At 42.6% G+C, this 12,864-nt stretch overlaps 2 protein-coding genes across 9 annotated transcripts in view; both read right to left on the bottom strand.

Annotated features, from left to right (window-relative positions):
• The window catches only part of zpd (zona pellucida glycoprotein d), a 52,293-nt gene that overhangs the window by 15,046 nt on the left and 24,383 nt on the right, over nucleotides 1–12,864 (bottom strand). The gene's annotated exons all lie outside the window — the stretch shown is intronic.
• si:dkey-181f22.4 (receptor-interacting serine/threonine-protein kinase 2) lies at nucleotides 114–10,433 on the bottom strand. Of its 8 annotated transcripts, none has more exons than XM_049030304.1 (11): nucleotides 9,301–10,433; nucleotides 6,971–7,124; nucleotides 6,447–6,596; nucleotides 5,652–5,782; nucleotides 5,064–5,113; nucleotides 3,557–3,694; nucleotides 2,155–2,240; nucleotides 1,913–1,981; nucleotides 1,601–1,769; nucleotides 1,273–1,449; nucleotides 114–912 (listed from the first exon to the last, which is right to left on the bottom strand). In XM_049030304.1, exons 1-11 carry the CDS (start codon nucleotides 9,462–9,464, stop codon nucleotides 620–622), a joined length of 1,581 nt encoding a protein of 526 aa, XP_048886261.1. In that variant the 5' UTR covers nucleotides 9,465–10,433; the 3' UTR covers nucleotides 114–619. The 8 variants fall into 8 exon arrangements, with proteins under 8 accessions (XP_048886261.1, XP_048886260.1, XP_048886266.1 ...); XM_049030303.1 differs by having other exon boundaries at nucleotides 3,557–3,697; nucleotides 9,301–10,432; XM_049030309.1 differs by lacking the exon at nucleotides 9,301–10,433 and adding an exon at nucleotides 8,604–9,272 and having other exon boundaries at nucleotides 3,557–3,697; nucleotides 6,971–8,440.

Genomic DNA, 12,864 nt, shown 5'->3' with positions numbered 1-12,864 from the left:
GATGACTTGGTTGCTTAATATATCTTAATATTTTAAAATGTCTCTGTGACTAAGACGTACAAGTTATGCCAGAGAAACTAAATGAATTACAATGATAAATAAATAATTAAACATGAGCTACAGTAAGCTTTTATTCAAACCAGGTGGAATGCAACGGACATCATGTCACATTATTCTTGATACAAGATACCGAGTAAGAAATTACTGAACAATATATTCAACAAAATCAATGATAAATGCACTAAGTACTTTGTCTGTATTTTTGGTTCTGGATCAGGTGCCATTATCAATTAAACTGCAAAGTTCTCTCAAAGGCCTCAAATGGTCACTAAACCATGATGACCGAAGACTACATGAAAACCAGAAAAAAAAGATCTAATCTAATCATCTGAACCTTTAACAGTAATGTAATATGAACACTAAGCAATAACAACATAAATTTCTGTGCTGGACTAAAATAACAAAAATGATTCTGATTTGCAGTTTTATGAAAACTACTGTATGTATTATGTATGGTCTAATAAATAAGTAGCAATAAACCTTGTAGTATTGCTACAATGGGGACATAAACTCTAACTAAGCCAAGGACGCTGGGAATCTGGGGGCTGGCTGCGCCCTTTCAGTGTATGACGTGGGAGGGGCTGGGGGAGTTTGCAGCGGAGACCAGCCCCAGGGTGGAGACCACCAAAACAGCCACATGCTCCCCAAGGCAGAGACAGGTGTCCAGTAATGAGCGTGTGCGGCCCGCCAACGTCAGTGCCGCCGTGATCAGCTCGTACTCCTCGCGGCCAAGGGCACGGCGTGAGCGCAGCACGTCCAGCAGGTGATTCAGACGGCCTTCTGTCATTCTCTGCACGATGTCCTCGCGTCTCTCCCGCAGGATCTGGCAGCAGTGATTTCCCGACACGCCAGCTGTTAGGAAAATGGTGTAAAGGTCATTAACGGCAGCGCGCATGGCCGATTTCCACATTCTTACAACTGCATTGCAAAATTCTGTAATGTGTAAATCTCACTGTCATTAAGTCTGTTTAGCTTTCTGTTTGAACTTGTTGGTATTCTAACTTCTTTTTTAAAAAATTCTGTTTCATTTTAAGGAGGGGGTGGGAATCCCAGTAGAGAGCGTTATGTGACTGGGGTTTGGGAAATGTATTAAATCCACCATTTCTTGCATCCTGTGACGAACTGGTTTGACACAGATGACCAAGTGCAGTGCAGGCATGTCCTATGAGGCAAGAGCGAGAGGGAGCTTGGGCCTACAATGGCAAGTCTTACCCTCACAGTGATGTCTGAGCCCTGTGGTGGGGTTAGAGGTGGGAGAGCAGGCAGACGGAGGAAAGGGGGAGGAGCTCCGTCTGAGACCCATCTTGTCTGCCCTGCTCTGTGGGAGGGGCTCTGGCGCAGTGTGGCTCCGAAGCCGAATTGGGGGGCTCGGATTGCCGTTCATGCTCCCTACAAAAACATGTATTGCTTGTTGGGGCCAGTGCATGATGTCATTTGGGAATATTAGCCTCAGATTTGTCATTTAGCGGAAAGCGAAAAATAACAAGCCAACAAGCCTTGAAACCCACCACCTTGTGCCGTCGCAGATATAAGCTCTTACCAGAAACATTGGCCTTTCCGGACGAAGTTGAGGAAGAGGAGGGGGAGGAGCTTTGCCGGGATGTGTCAAGGTTATTGGGAATCTGTGGAGCTGGAGTGAGTCCTTGGATGGGATCCAGCGGCAGCGTCTTGGTACAAGCGCTTTTTGGATGCCTACAGCCACCGTACATCTGGCAATGAAGCAAGGATAGATATGTCTAGTGCGACTGGTACCAGTTACAAGTACAGCAACACCAATAAGTTCTAAAGCCTACAAAATAACACATATAGATACTGTTTTTTATCAGTACTTAGAAATAAAACTTAATCTTACATCCAAATTGCTGATCTCCACCTTCATTTCGAAGGCTTGTTGCTCTTTACAGCCGAGCACTGCCCTCTCCTGGACAACAAAAAAAATGCAGAAGCATATGCCGTGACCTTCTCATGGATAGTAATTCTGCGGCAGTAATGCTCCTGTTTAAGGTAACACTTTCAGATACACTTTCTGAGGAGGTCCTGGTGTGAGAAGCTGGGAACTGAGAATGAAACGTCCAAGAGGAATCTGTCAATTACCTTGCATTCTTTTAACTGGAGCACTGCCTTGTTCAACGCTTCAGAATCGAAGGCTTCCAGTGCCGTTTTCAGTTCCTCTGTGCATTCTGGGTACAAACAAAAGACCGCAGATGAAACACACGTCATGGTGTATAATGATTATGTCACCAAAGCACTGATTTCTTAACTGGCTTATAGGAGACGAAAGTAATGGATGGTTCATAAAGGCTGATGCCACAATTCCCACATCTGATTTTTGAAAAATTGAGACAATGGCATCCATTGTTACCAATGGCCCTTCATAAGAAGAAGTCCCACAAGGGAAAGAGATGGACAGTCAGAAAGGATCTGGACATGCCTCAGGCAGGGTCAGCAACTCTCACGCATCTGGTGGGACACTCGTGCTTTCAGTCTCTTATGCTCACGCAAGCAGTCTTACGGCAAATCTGTATTATTCCATTATAAACCTAAAATTACCTACATGAAAAGTGTTGGGGTAGTTTGCAAATGGGGGCAGTTTGGGGGGGGGGAGGGCAGGGCCCCTGTGACAACATGCATGACCCCCATGAGGCCCCCCCTAAATACATATGCTACTTGGGTCTGAAATAAATTTATTACTATTATTATTATTACAATTAACATTTATATATGTACGCTAAAATCTTGTGCGCTGAGAACAGGTGAAACACAAACGTAAGCACATCTTCCTGACAGACCCTTAGTGCTGGGTGCTCGAGTTGGTTCAGTTGGTGAAAAGCGACGTTAACAAGAGAAAAAAATTATCAAGCTTGTGGAAACAAGACAGTCTAAACAAGAAATTAGAGTTACGTTTGTAAAAAGTGTAAAATGTGACTCGAAAGCGCTGCATAAATAACTTAACGGTCAACATTAAGGTCAAATGCATCTGACCCCCCCTAACAGAACAACTGGTCCCAATCTGCCCCCCCCAGTTGAAATGTTCTAGATTCGCAATTGTTTGCAAACCCGAACTAAAGTGGCAACATTGCTTAAACCAAATGATGGATACAGTCAGGCCATAGCTTACGGAATAGTTCTGTTTCCTAAGTCTGTCTTTAAGTCAAATTCGTAGGTAAGTCGGAAAAATAATAATAATAATTACACAGCAATAATAAAAGTAACTACACACTCTGAGCTGACGAGCCGACGAGGCTATGCAATGTTTTCAGTCCATTATATTTAATCTGAATTTTTTAAATAATATGCTTTATGGCAATCCTTTCGTAAATACAAGTTGTCCAGTCAGACCTTCTTAAACCGAGGACTGCCTGTACTTCTGACCCCGGTCTCCACTACATATTTTAGGAACTAACTAACAATGGAAGTCCCAAGAAGGGTGTAAAGGTAGGACTGTAAAGTGCATGTCATGGAGTGGCCACTAGATGGCACTGCTGCAAATCCTCACCTGCAGCTGACGGGCGGCTGTGGGGGGCAATGCTGCAGCAGCGGAGTATCAGATGGCTGAGCGCCTGGTTTGTGGGCATCACGGCGCTTTGTGCCTGACGGCCAACATGGATCTGCAGGCCTGCTGGGCTCCAGAGACCTGCTTATGTACAGGGGGAGATGGATAGGAGTCAAGGACTTGGAAATCCCCTTGTGGGAGCTTGTTTAACCCTGAGTAACCTCTGCACCCAAGATCTCTTCCAACCACACAAGGTGACACAAAGTTGGCCTTTTAATAAAGACCTTTTGGAAAGGCAGGGAGATTGTGTAGGATAGGCTTGCCCTCCTCCCCAAGATTTCAAAATACCGGAATGACATTGCTTTTCAAAAAACAGTATACCATGGTATGATCTCTGGTCTATATGACAGTATAAAAAATTAGATACCACCCAAACCCAGCAAGACAGAGGTTGGTGGAAGTGGGAGGAATGAGGATTAGCTGGCGAGAGAATGTGATGGAGCAAACTGGGGAATATATATTGTTGTTTTAAAGGGGCGCTATTATGCTTATTTTCACTGTTCATAATTGTATTTTTGGGGTCGAATAGAATAGATTTACATGCCTCAATGTTCTAAAAACACATAATTTTTCTCCTAATGTACATCCCTAATCACTCGGTCTGTAACGCTCTGAGAGATCCCCGATTGGTCAACATGCCCTTCATGTTCCACCCTCGTCATGCAGTCTGCAGATTGTGATACGAGGTGATCTCACCACGTAAGCTGGAATTCCAACGATCTGCTTCAGGCAGATAAGAGAAGAGTGGTTTCTGTGGTGAGAGCTGGTACTTAGAGCTTTACGACTTTGCAGACCGTTTACATGCACATAAAGCTACATAACACACTGAAGGGAGGAGAAAAATCAGACAAGCATAATAGGGCCCCTTTAACAGCATCTAGTTGTCCTGTTTTACTGTCTGACTTACTGTCCCTGTCTCCTTACCGAGTTAAACTTAACATACTGTTAACTGACAGTGTGAGTAAGCATCGCATTGTGCATTGTTTATAAGGCAATAAACTGGAACTCTACCCCTGAGTGATGCAACTGCATGACACTGTGATGTATAAGAAAAGGTTCTGTTTTAAAACTGTTATCAGTTAAATAAATAGATCCCAGTTGTTTTTCCATAATCAGCAGCTTACAACAACAACAGCAAATTTATTTTTATATAGCGCATTATCACAACATTACATTGTCTCAAAGCGCTTTACAGTATCCTCACCCAAAGCCCCCAGTGAGTAAGCCATAGGCGACAGTGGCAAGGAAAAACTCCCTAGAAGGAAGAAACCTTGGGAGGGACCAGACTCAAAGGGGGAGCCCATCCTCCAGGGGCCGGCAGGGATAGTCAAATAGAGAGAGCTTACTCCATACACAAAGCCTGGACCAGCTCACAGATGTGTTCACACATTGGACGGCACTTGGTGTATTTTTCATTAATTAATATTCCATTAATCTTCCATTGTCATACCTTCACTAGGAAGTCTTCGGTTCAAAGTCTCCAGCATCATGATGCCGAAACTGGTGAGGAAGGTAGTCAAGTCTGGTTATTAATCTCTCCTGTCCTTGACAAACATTTACCTTCCAGCTTCCGGGATAGGCTCTGAACCCCCCGTGACCCAGTAGGATAAGCAGTTCGGAAAATGGATGGATGGATGGATTTACCTTCCAGTATTTCAGTATTTCACAGTTACATTTCACAGTTAACTACACTCATTTTTAGATTTTTTTCTAAATCAACAACATCAAACTCCCGTAAATAAATTATTTTTCATTAGCTACATCCTATGACTCAATGATCCAACCTTTTCTAACTTGTAATTACCGGAATATGAGTATTACGTAAGTTCCTAGGGTGTGACTAACCCATTCAATTGCAAAGGAGTTGAACCAGTCCTGCTAAGCCTACATCTGACAATAGGTACAGCATTAATTAAGTTTAAGTAGTTAATTTAAAAGCAAAAAGTGCTCATTAACTGTAAAAGTTTGAGTATCAAACAGTCAATATGTGAAATGGTAAGATGTTGTCCGGAGTGAACAGCATTGTGGGTAAACTCACCTGTACACATCTGCCTCTTTAGAAGGAGGGTCGCCACAGAAGACCTCAGGTGACTGGTAGACCAGGTCCCTGAAGCAGGGTCTGTTCCTGGGCCCTGAGCTCTGCTTCTTCCACTGGCCCCAGTCACACACCTGAGGAACATCCAGCAGAGATGGTAGACGTTTCTATTGGTCAGTAGGGGGACCAATCACATTCTTGCAGGGGCCAGGTCACAAAATCAAATCTTTAAAATATAAATATACTCTTACAATGTAGTGTAAATGTACGCTACAGCAGGGGTTCCTAACCCCAATTCGCCAGTATTCCACCATGCTAGAGATGGAATCCATCCATACTTCGCAAATTTTATTGTGGAATGTTATGGTCCAGTCTAGGGCTGAACCGTACAGAATGAATTATGGGTGATATTAGTTAATTATAGTTGATAACAGGCTGGTATATTGTAGGTAGTGTTATTTGAGACAATGGTGACCAACAACAGCAGTACGTAACCAGGGAACTTCCCCCCTCCCCCTTGCCCCCCAACCACCCCGCTCAGCAAATTTTACTGATCATTGTGTAATTTTTCAAAAACTGGTTGGGGGACATCAAAAGGTTGGCAACCCCAAATATTCTACAGGATGGAGAATTAGCAATAAATCAAAATAATATATGTAAGCTATAATTTTTTATTACATTAACTATTTAATTATATCAAGTTTTTTTTTGGTTATGCAATTGTAAACAAACAAACACCAAAAACTTATATGAAATTAACTTAATTATCTGTGGCCACGTTGCGTGGGGGGGGAGCACCTTGGCGCGGTACTGCTGGTCCAGCAGCACGTTGCTTGGCCTCAGGGCGAGATGTAGTAACTGGACGGAGTGCAGATGGGAAAGTCCCTCAGCCACGTCCAGCAGGATCCTGAGCGTCAGAGGCAGCGGCAGATCGGGATACTGCCGCGTCTGCCAGGGGAAGCCATTGGGAGGAGAAGGTCCATTCATGAAGGCAATCATGGTGAATTCTGTGGTCTTAAATGTACAGTTTCGATCCCAGAGAAACTGGAAATGAGTTACTTCATAAGAGCAGATTTGACAAATGGGTGCCAATTTCCTAATGCTTTCAATTGAAACCTAATCTCTACCACTATTAAAATGTTTTAAAATGAACAGTTACAAATATTAATATATTCTGAACAAGTGTAGACTTTTATACTCTAGGGCTAAACTTGTCACAGTCACATGAATATGAGTAAATGATGTCAGGAAGAGGGGTAATAAAGTTCTGGAACAAACTGCTTATGAATCATTCCATAACGCAACATCCTTGGGTCCCATACCTCATACAAAAGGGTGTGGAGGGATCCTTCCTGCATCCACTCTGACACCAGGCCAACATGGGGGCACGTCCCATACACACCCAGAGGAATCAGAACCCGCTCTGACTGGGTATGTCTGGCAAGGGATACATCCTGCAGAAACTTGATCCACCACCTGTGGGGGCAGAGTTAGAGGTGTAAAGATATTGCTTACAACCCGCAACAGTCCCTTCACACGCTCTGTTTGGTATCTATGGATCAAATCTTGGTATTCTGGTGACCAAAGTTTCCATAGTGATGGCAGGATTACGTCGTCATTCAGATTCTAAGGTGTGGAACCAGCAGCAGACAATGAAAATAGCTGCAGGCAGGTGGTCCTACCCAGCGCAGACAAAAAAAAAGACAATACAACCTACCTTTTGTTTGAAGTACCAAAGTATTGTTGCCTGAACAATACAGCAAAAGTGAAGATTACAAAAAACGTTTCTTACATTATCTGTCCTAAGTTGAGTTATTTATTTGGCTGAAAACATGATTATTGCAAAATGTATAAATTGGTCTGTTAAAAGATGTCAGTGTCATGGACTAATGAATCGAAATTTTAAATATTTGGGTCTATATTTGGATTGTTAGCCACAGCGAGGATAAAAACATCACACTGGTATGTGTGGATGCCAGTCAGACATCAAGGGGGCGGAGCCATGCTCTGCGGTTGCTTTGCAAGTGACAGACTTTGCGATCTTTATCAAATTCACGACAATCAATCAGCAGTGTTATCACTGCATACTGCAAAGTCATGCCATTCTACCAAGATTAAGCACTTCATTCGTCATTCAAAGTTATGCAGGAATTATAAGAATGAAATTGAAACGCAACTAACTGATGACATGGTGTGCCTTACGCCCAGGCATCAGTCCCATAGGACTCGCATGAGGCAGATTGGACATAAGAGTGGTGACAAAGCACACCTCTGCTAGAACCTGTAAATGTAAATCAAGACAAATAGTGCATATTCTGACAAATACAACATTTAGAGATAAATATTCAGTCCTGGGCCAAACCCAAAATTACCTACAGTTAGAGTCCAGATTTGAACCCTATAGAGATTATTTGGTCTCATTTTAAATACAAACTAACCATTAAAAATGTTTTAAGATGCATTTCCTGGAATCTTTGTATATATGTTTTTAATGTGGTCCTGGTTTCCCTGTATATCTGCCCTCTGTCCTTGTTCCTCCAGTTCTTCCCAGTCTTGCTCTGTACATCCTGAAGTAGCCTGTTCAGGCAGCCATGCCAGTGGTCCAATGTTTACCTATCTCTCCAGCGGTTACCCATCTGTTCAGTGATTATCTATACCTATCCAGTGGTTATCTATCTCTCCAGCGGTTACCCATCTGCTAAGTGATTATCTATACCTATCCAGTGATTATCTATACCTATCCAGTGGTTGCCCATCTGTTCAATGATTATCTATACCTATCCAGTGGTTACCTATCTCTCCAGCGCTTATCCATCTGTTCAGTGATTATCTATACCTATCCAGTGGTTACCCATCTGTTCAGTGATTATCTATACCTATCCAGTGGTTATCTATCTCTCCAGTGGTTACCCATCTGTTCAGTGATTATCTATACCTCTCCAGTGGTTACAGTACCTATCTCTCCAGCGGTTACCCATCTGTTCAGTGATTATCTATACCTATCCAGTGGTTATCTATCTCTCCAGTGGTTACCCATCTATTCAGTGATTATCTATACCGCTCCAGTGGTTACAGTACCTATCTCTCCAGCGGTTACCCATCTGTTCAGTGATTATCTATACCTATCCAGTGGTTATCTATCTCTCCAGCGGTTACCCATCTGTTCAGTGATTATCTATACCTCTCCAGCGGTTACCCATCTGTTCAGTAATTATCTATACTTATCCAGTGGTTATCTATCTGTCCAGTGGTTACTCGTCTCACCAGCGTTTACCTGTCCAGCACTCTCATTTGGGCAGAAAGCTGGGCATTGTTGGTGGGATGGTCCAATTTTGGACTTTTTTGATTTTTACCACTGCTCTGAGTCCCTCCTGTGTGAGCTGGTACCCGTTATCAGTGACTAATCTCCTGAGATTCACTGAGGTTAGAGTCTAAACAATGCACAATTCACACCGAATGGGAAGCTAGTGCATCAAAGGACGTACACAGCTTCGGTATCGTGCACGAAAGCATTATTCAAACAGATGTGCTTGCTAGCAAAGCCTACGATTAAAGTATAAGCATATAGCTATTTAAATTCATACAGTTTTAATACTATCACAACAAAACGCCTGGTTCATACTGGATGAAAAAAGAAAGGGAGCTGACTTACCTCTTCTGACATGCAGTGACAGACAGGAGTTTAAGGGACACCCAGCGAGCGGTCCCCCGGTGCCATCCGCGAAGACACGCGCCTGCACTGGTCTGGCTAAGGACCACGTCCCCCAGGTCCTGCTCGGGGATGACGGGGAGCGGGTTACTCTCTGTAATGTTCATTCCAATGATTCTGTCGGGTGATCCACAGTGATAAGGGACAAAAACGCGCCGGGACGCGCTTCTGGTTTTACTGCTGGAATCGGCCGCCGTCCAGGAGCGAAAAAGCAAAGGGGCAGACCGATGATAGTGGCGTGGAAAAACGAAAGTGTGCAGATCTCCGCCGCGATTGGATGGAGTCCGTGAACCACAGGAAGCTTGTACAACTGGAAAGTCCCTCTGCAGGATCCCTGTAACTTACATCATATCACCTTACATAAACGGCAATAAATTATACATACACAAAGCCCGCGTAGAATAATACGTCCAAAAGCATCTGAATTTGGAGAAAAAAAATACTTTTATGTTTGTTTAACGTTTTTTCACGCAAGACTCTTCCACATGGTTAAGTAGGCTCTATTCTATAGCTTGTACCAACTATATCGGATTATATCGGATAATGCAGTTTTATTTTTCTTTTACCGATTTTATATTTCTATTTAGTTCTACTGCGTATTTCAAATTCACACCATCAATGAGCAAATACAGATGTACAGCGAATATAAATTTAAATGTCACTTTTCGGATTAAATTGTTGAAGAAGGGGTGTCGGAGGAGCAAGCATGCCCTGGCAGATCCAGGGTGCCTAGCCAATCGCCGAAATTCTATAGTGCCCTCCATCCCCAAGATGACATTTTGTCGTGGAGGCGGGGTGCAAAACATGTGACTATACCCCTGGGTCCAAGTAACGAGAGTGCTGACTTAAATGATTGCGTGGGCCTTCTGCGCTGGGAGTCCCGCTTCCCCCTTTCGGCTCCAGTCTGATTTCCCCTCTGTTAAAAACGAATGTTATTCGTTCTGACTCATTGTGTTTACCTCCTTGGCCGCTGACCACCCATTTCCCAGAAAGTCCCTATTTGCGGCCCAGCTTCACTGCGCACTAAAAACACTCCGTCAGACTAATAGAGGCTTTTACGTTACCCACGAAACACAAACCATTCGCGTAACTAATACTCTACAATACTCTACCCTCAATAGAAACACTAGCTGGTGCGTTTGAATATGAATACAGTATTCAAGTTACTAAGTATGTAGACGTAGCTCTTCTTCAGTATACCATAAACACCCGATAGAATTAATGTTGGAAATTCTTTTAATTATTTGTGACCGTTTCGAACACCTCATTTTTAATAACATTCAATTTACGTTGCCGTGAGAGTTGTATGATTTGGATCTTATTTTGACGAAGTGCTGCTTATGTCTGCCCTCCTTTTCTTTATCTGTTGTATTTTTAAATCTGTCTACGTGTACACATAATATTTTGTGTGTGTGTGTGTGTGTGTGTGTGTGTGTGTGTGTGTGGAGGGGGCGGGGGGATGATGCATCTATTGCATTGTGGGAACCAAACGTCCCCATGATGTAATAGAAAAAAAATCTCTTATTTTTGCTGTTGTGAGGGCCACCTGTTCGGTTCCCACAAGGGAAAACTAAGTTTGATAAAACTCTGTGACTGCAATCAAAAACTGAAAACGCAAAATGCCTAAAGTATTTTATTTAGCTTGGTTACTTAGGGTTATGGTTAGGGGTTAAGGGTAGGGGTTAAGATTATCATTGTTGGGATTAGGGTATTTGAATGGACAGTCAGCGATGTTATATAGACATGAATACAAACGATGTGTGTGCGCGTGTGTGTGTTGTTATAGTTGATATCAGTAGTATTATTCAATGTTTTATAGCAGGTATTCCAGATTCCTCCCACATCCTCGGTGTATAAACACCAGTGTTCTTGCAATTTTTTTGCCAGAATTTGCTGCCGTGACAGAATTTTTCAGTTATATCTCTCAGGTTTTCCTACTTAGCCAAGCTCCATAGTTTTTAACGGACATTTGAATAAGCATTTAACATAAAAAAATAAATATCACATTAACTGTCATATAGTTTAAATGGGGGTAGCAGTTTTGTATGTGTTTTATGCTGGCAGAAACTACTAATCATTTTCGGTGTGATGGAAGTTTCTGTTTTGCAACTAGGCCAAATGCTGCCAGAAACTCCAACCTATTTTCAGTGTGGTAGCAGTTTTTATATAGGCCTATAAAAAGATTTAATGCAAGGGTATGAATGTTATAAAATGCCAAATGGTTTTCATCAGTAGTTAAGTAGCAATTAATGCACGAAATAAACACATACAAGAAAATATGAATAACGGTTAAGATAAACCACGTTAAAATTAACAAACAACCCCCCGCATCTGCTTAGCACACAAAGGTAACAAAAAATGTCAGACTTTGGAGATGTAGTGTTGATTTACGCATGCGCTATAAGCGTGTGAACGCAGTTCTTCAGAGAGGAAAAAGGACAGAATGCTTTGTTGTAAGTTTGTACCACACTATGACCATAAAACATCCATGGACAGTCTCAGTTCACAAACTTCCCCTTCAAACTGTGTTACTAAAAGTAGTGAGAGGTGCTGCTTTCCCAAACCGGAGGTAAAGTTTAAAAAGCTGAAGTTTAAATTTGAAGGACAAAAGCCAAATGGATGTCAACTTGGGTTCTTCCAGTGTCAGGGGGTATTCCACAAAACAGAACTTCCCAATTAGCTGGATAACTTAAGCCAAACATGCAAGCTGTCTAATAGTAAGAGAGATAAGTGATATTCTTACATTTGGCTTAAGTTATCTGGCCAATGAAGAAATCCTGCTATTCAAACACCCAGGTGTCTTGTTTGTTTTCCACTGTGGAAACACAAACAATCATGTAACCCTAACAAAAGCAGTTTCATTTAAACATATCTTCCCAAAGCATTCTTCTTTTACCTAAAGGTTCTTCTATGTAGTTTTGTGTTTACTGTGTTTTATACATCCTTACAAAGTCATTGTAGTAATTTTATGTATTAAGCATTTTTTTTCCTAAGGCAGCATACTCTTTTGAGGAAGCAAACAGTAGTGCAATCGGTGGTTAAGTGGCTGGCTCAGAGGGCCCACCTCTGCTGACCCTGGGCTTTGAACCTGCGACCTTTTGATTACAGGCACAGTACTCAAGCATGCTCAGCCATACAGCACTTCGGCACTTATTGGTGAGAATCTTTACATTGCTAATGGTAGGGAGGTGTATTCAAACCTTGATTTCAATATTATCTGTCTATTTGTATGTCCATCCATCCATTCATCTTCAAACCACTTACCCTGGTTAGGGTTGCGAGGTGCCCTGTCCCCACACAGCTGGGGCCCACCCTGAATCAGCCCTAACAGTAAAACCACCTACCCAGAATTGTGCCATCAAAACAGCTCTGACCCATGGAGGCATGGACTCCACAAGACCTCTGAAGGTGTCCTGTGATATCTGGCACCAAGACCAAGCAGATTCTTTAAGTCCTGTAAGTCACGAGGTGGGACCTCCATGGATCAGACTTATTTGTCTAGCACAT

Source organism: Brienomyrus brachyistius, chromosome 11 (assembly GCF_023856365.1).
Source record: "Brienomyrus brachyistius isolate T26 chromosome 11, BBRACH_0.4, whole genome shotgun sequence".
Classification (NCBI taxonomy): domain Eukaryota; kingdom Metazoa; phylum Chordata; class Actinopteri; order Osteoglossiformes; family Mormyridae; genus Brienomyrus; species Brienomyrus brachyistius.
This window is presented reverse-complemented; position numbering and strand designations above follow the sequence as displayed.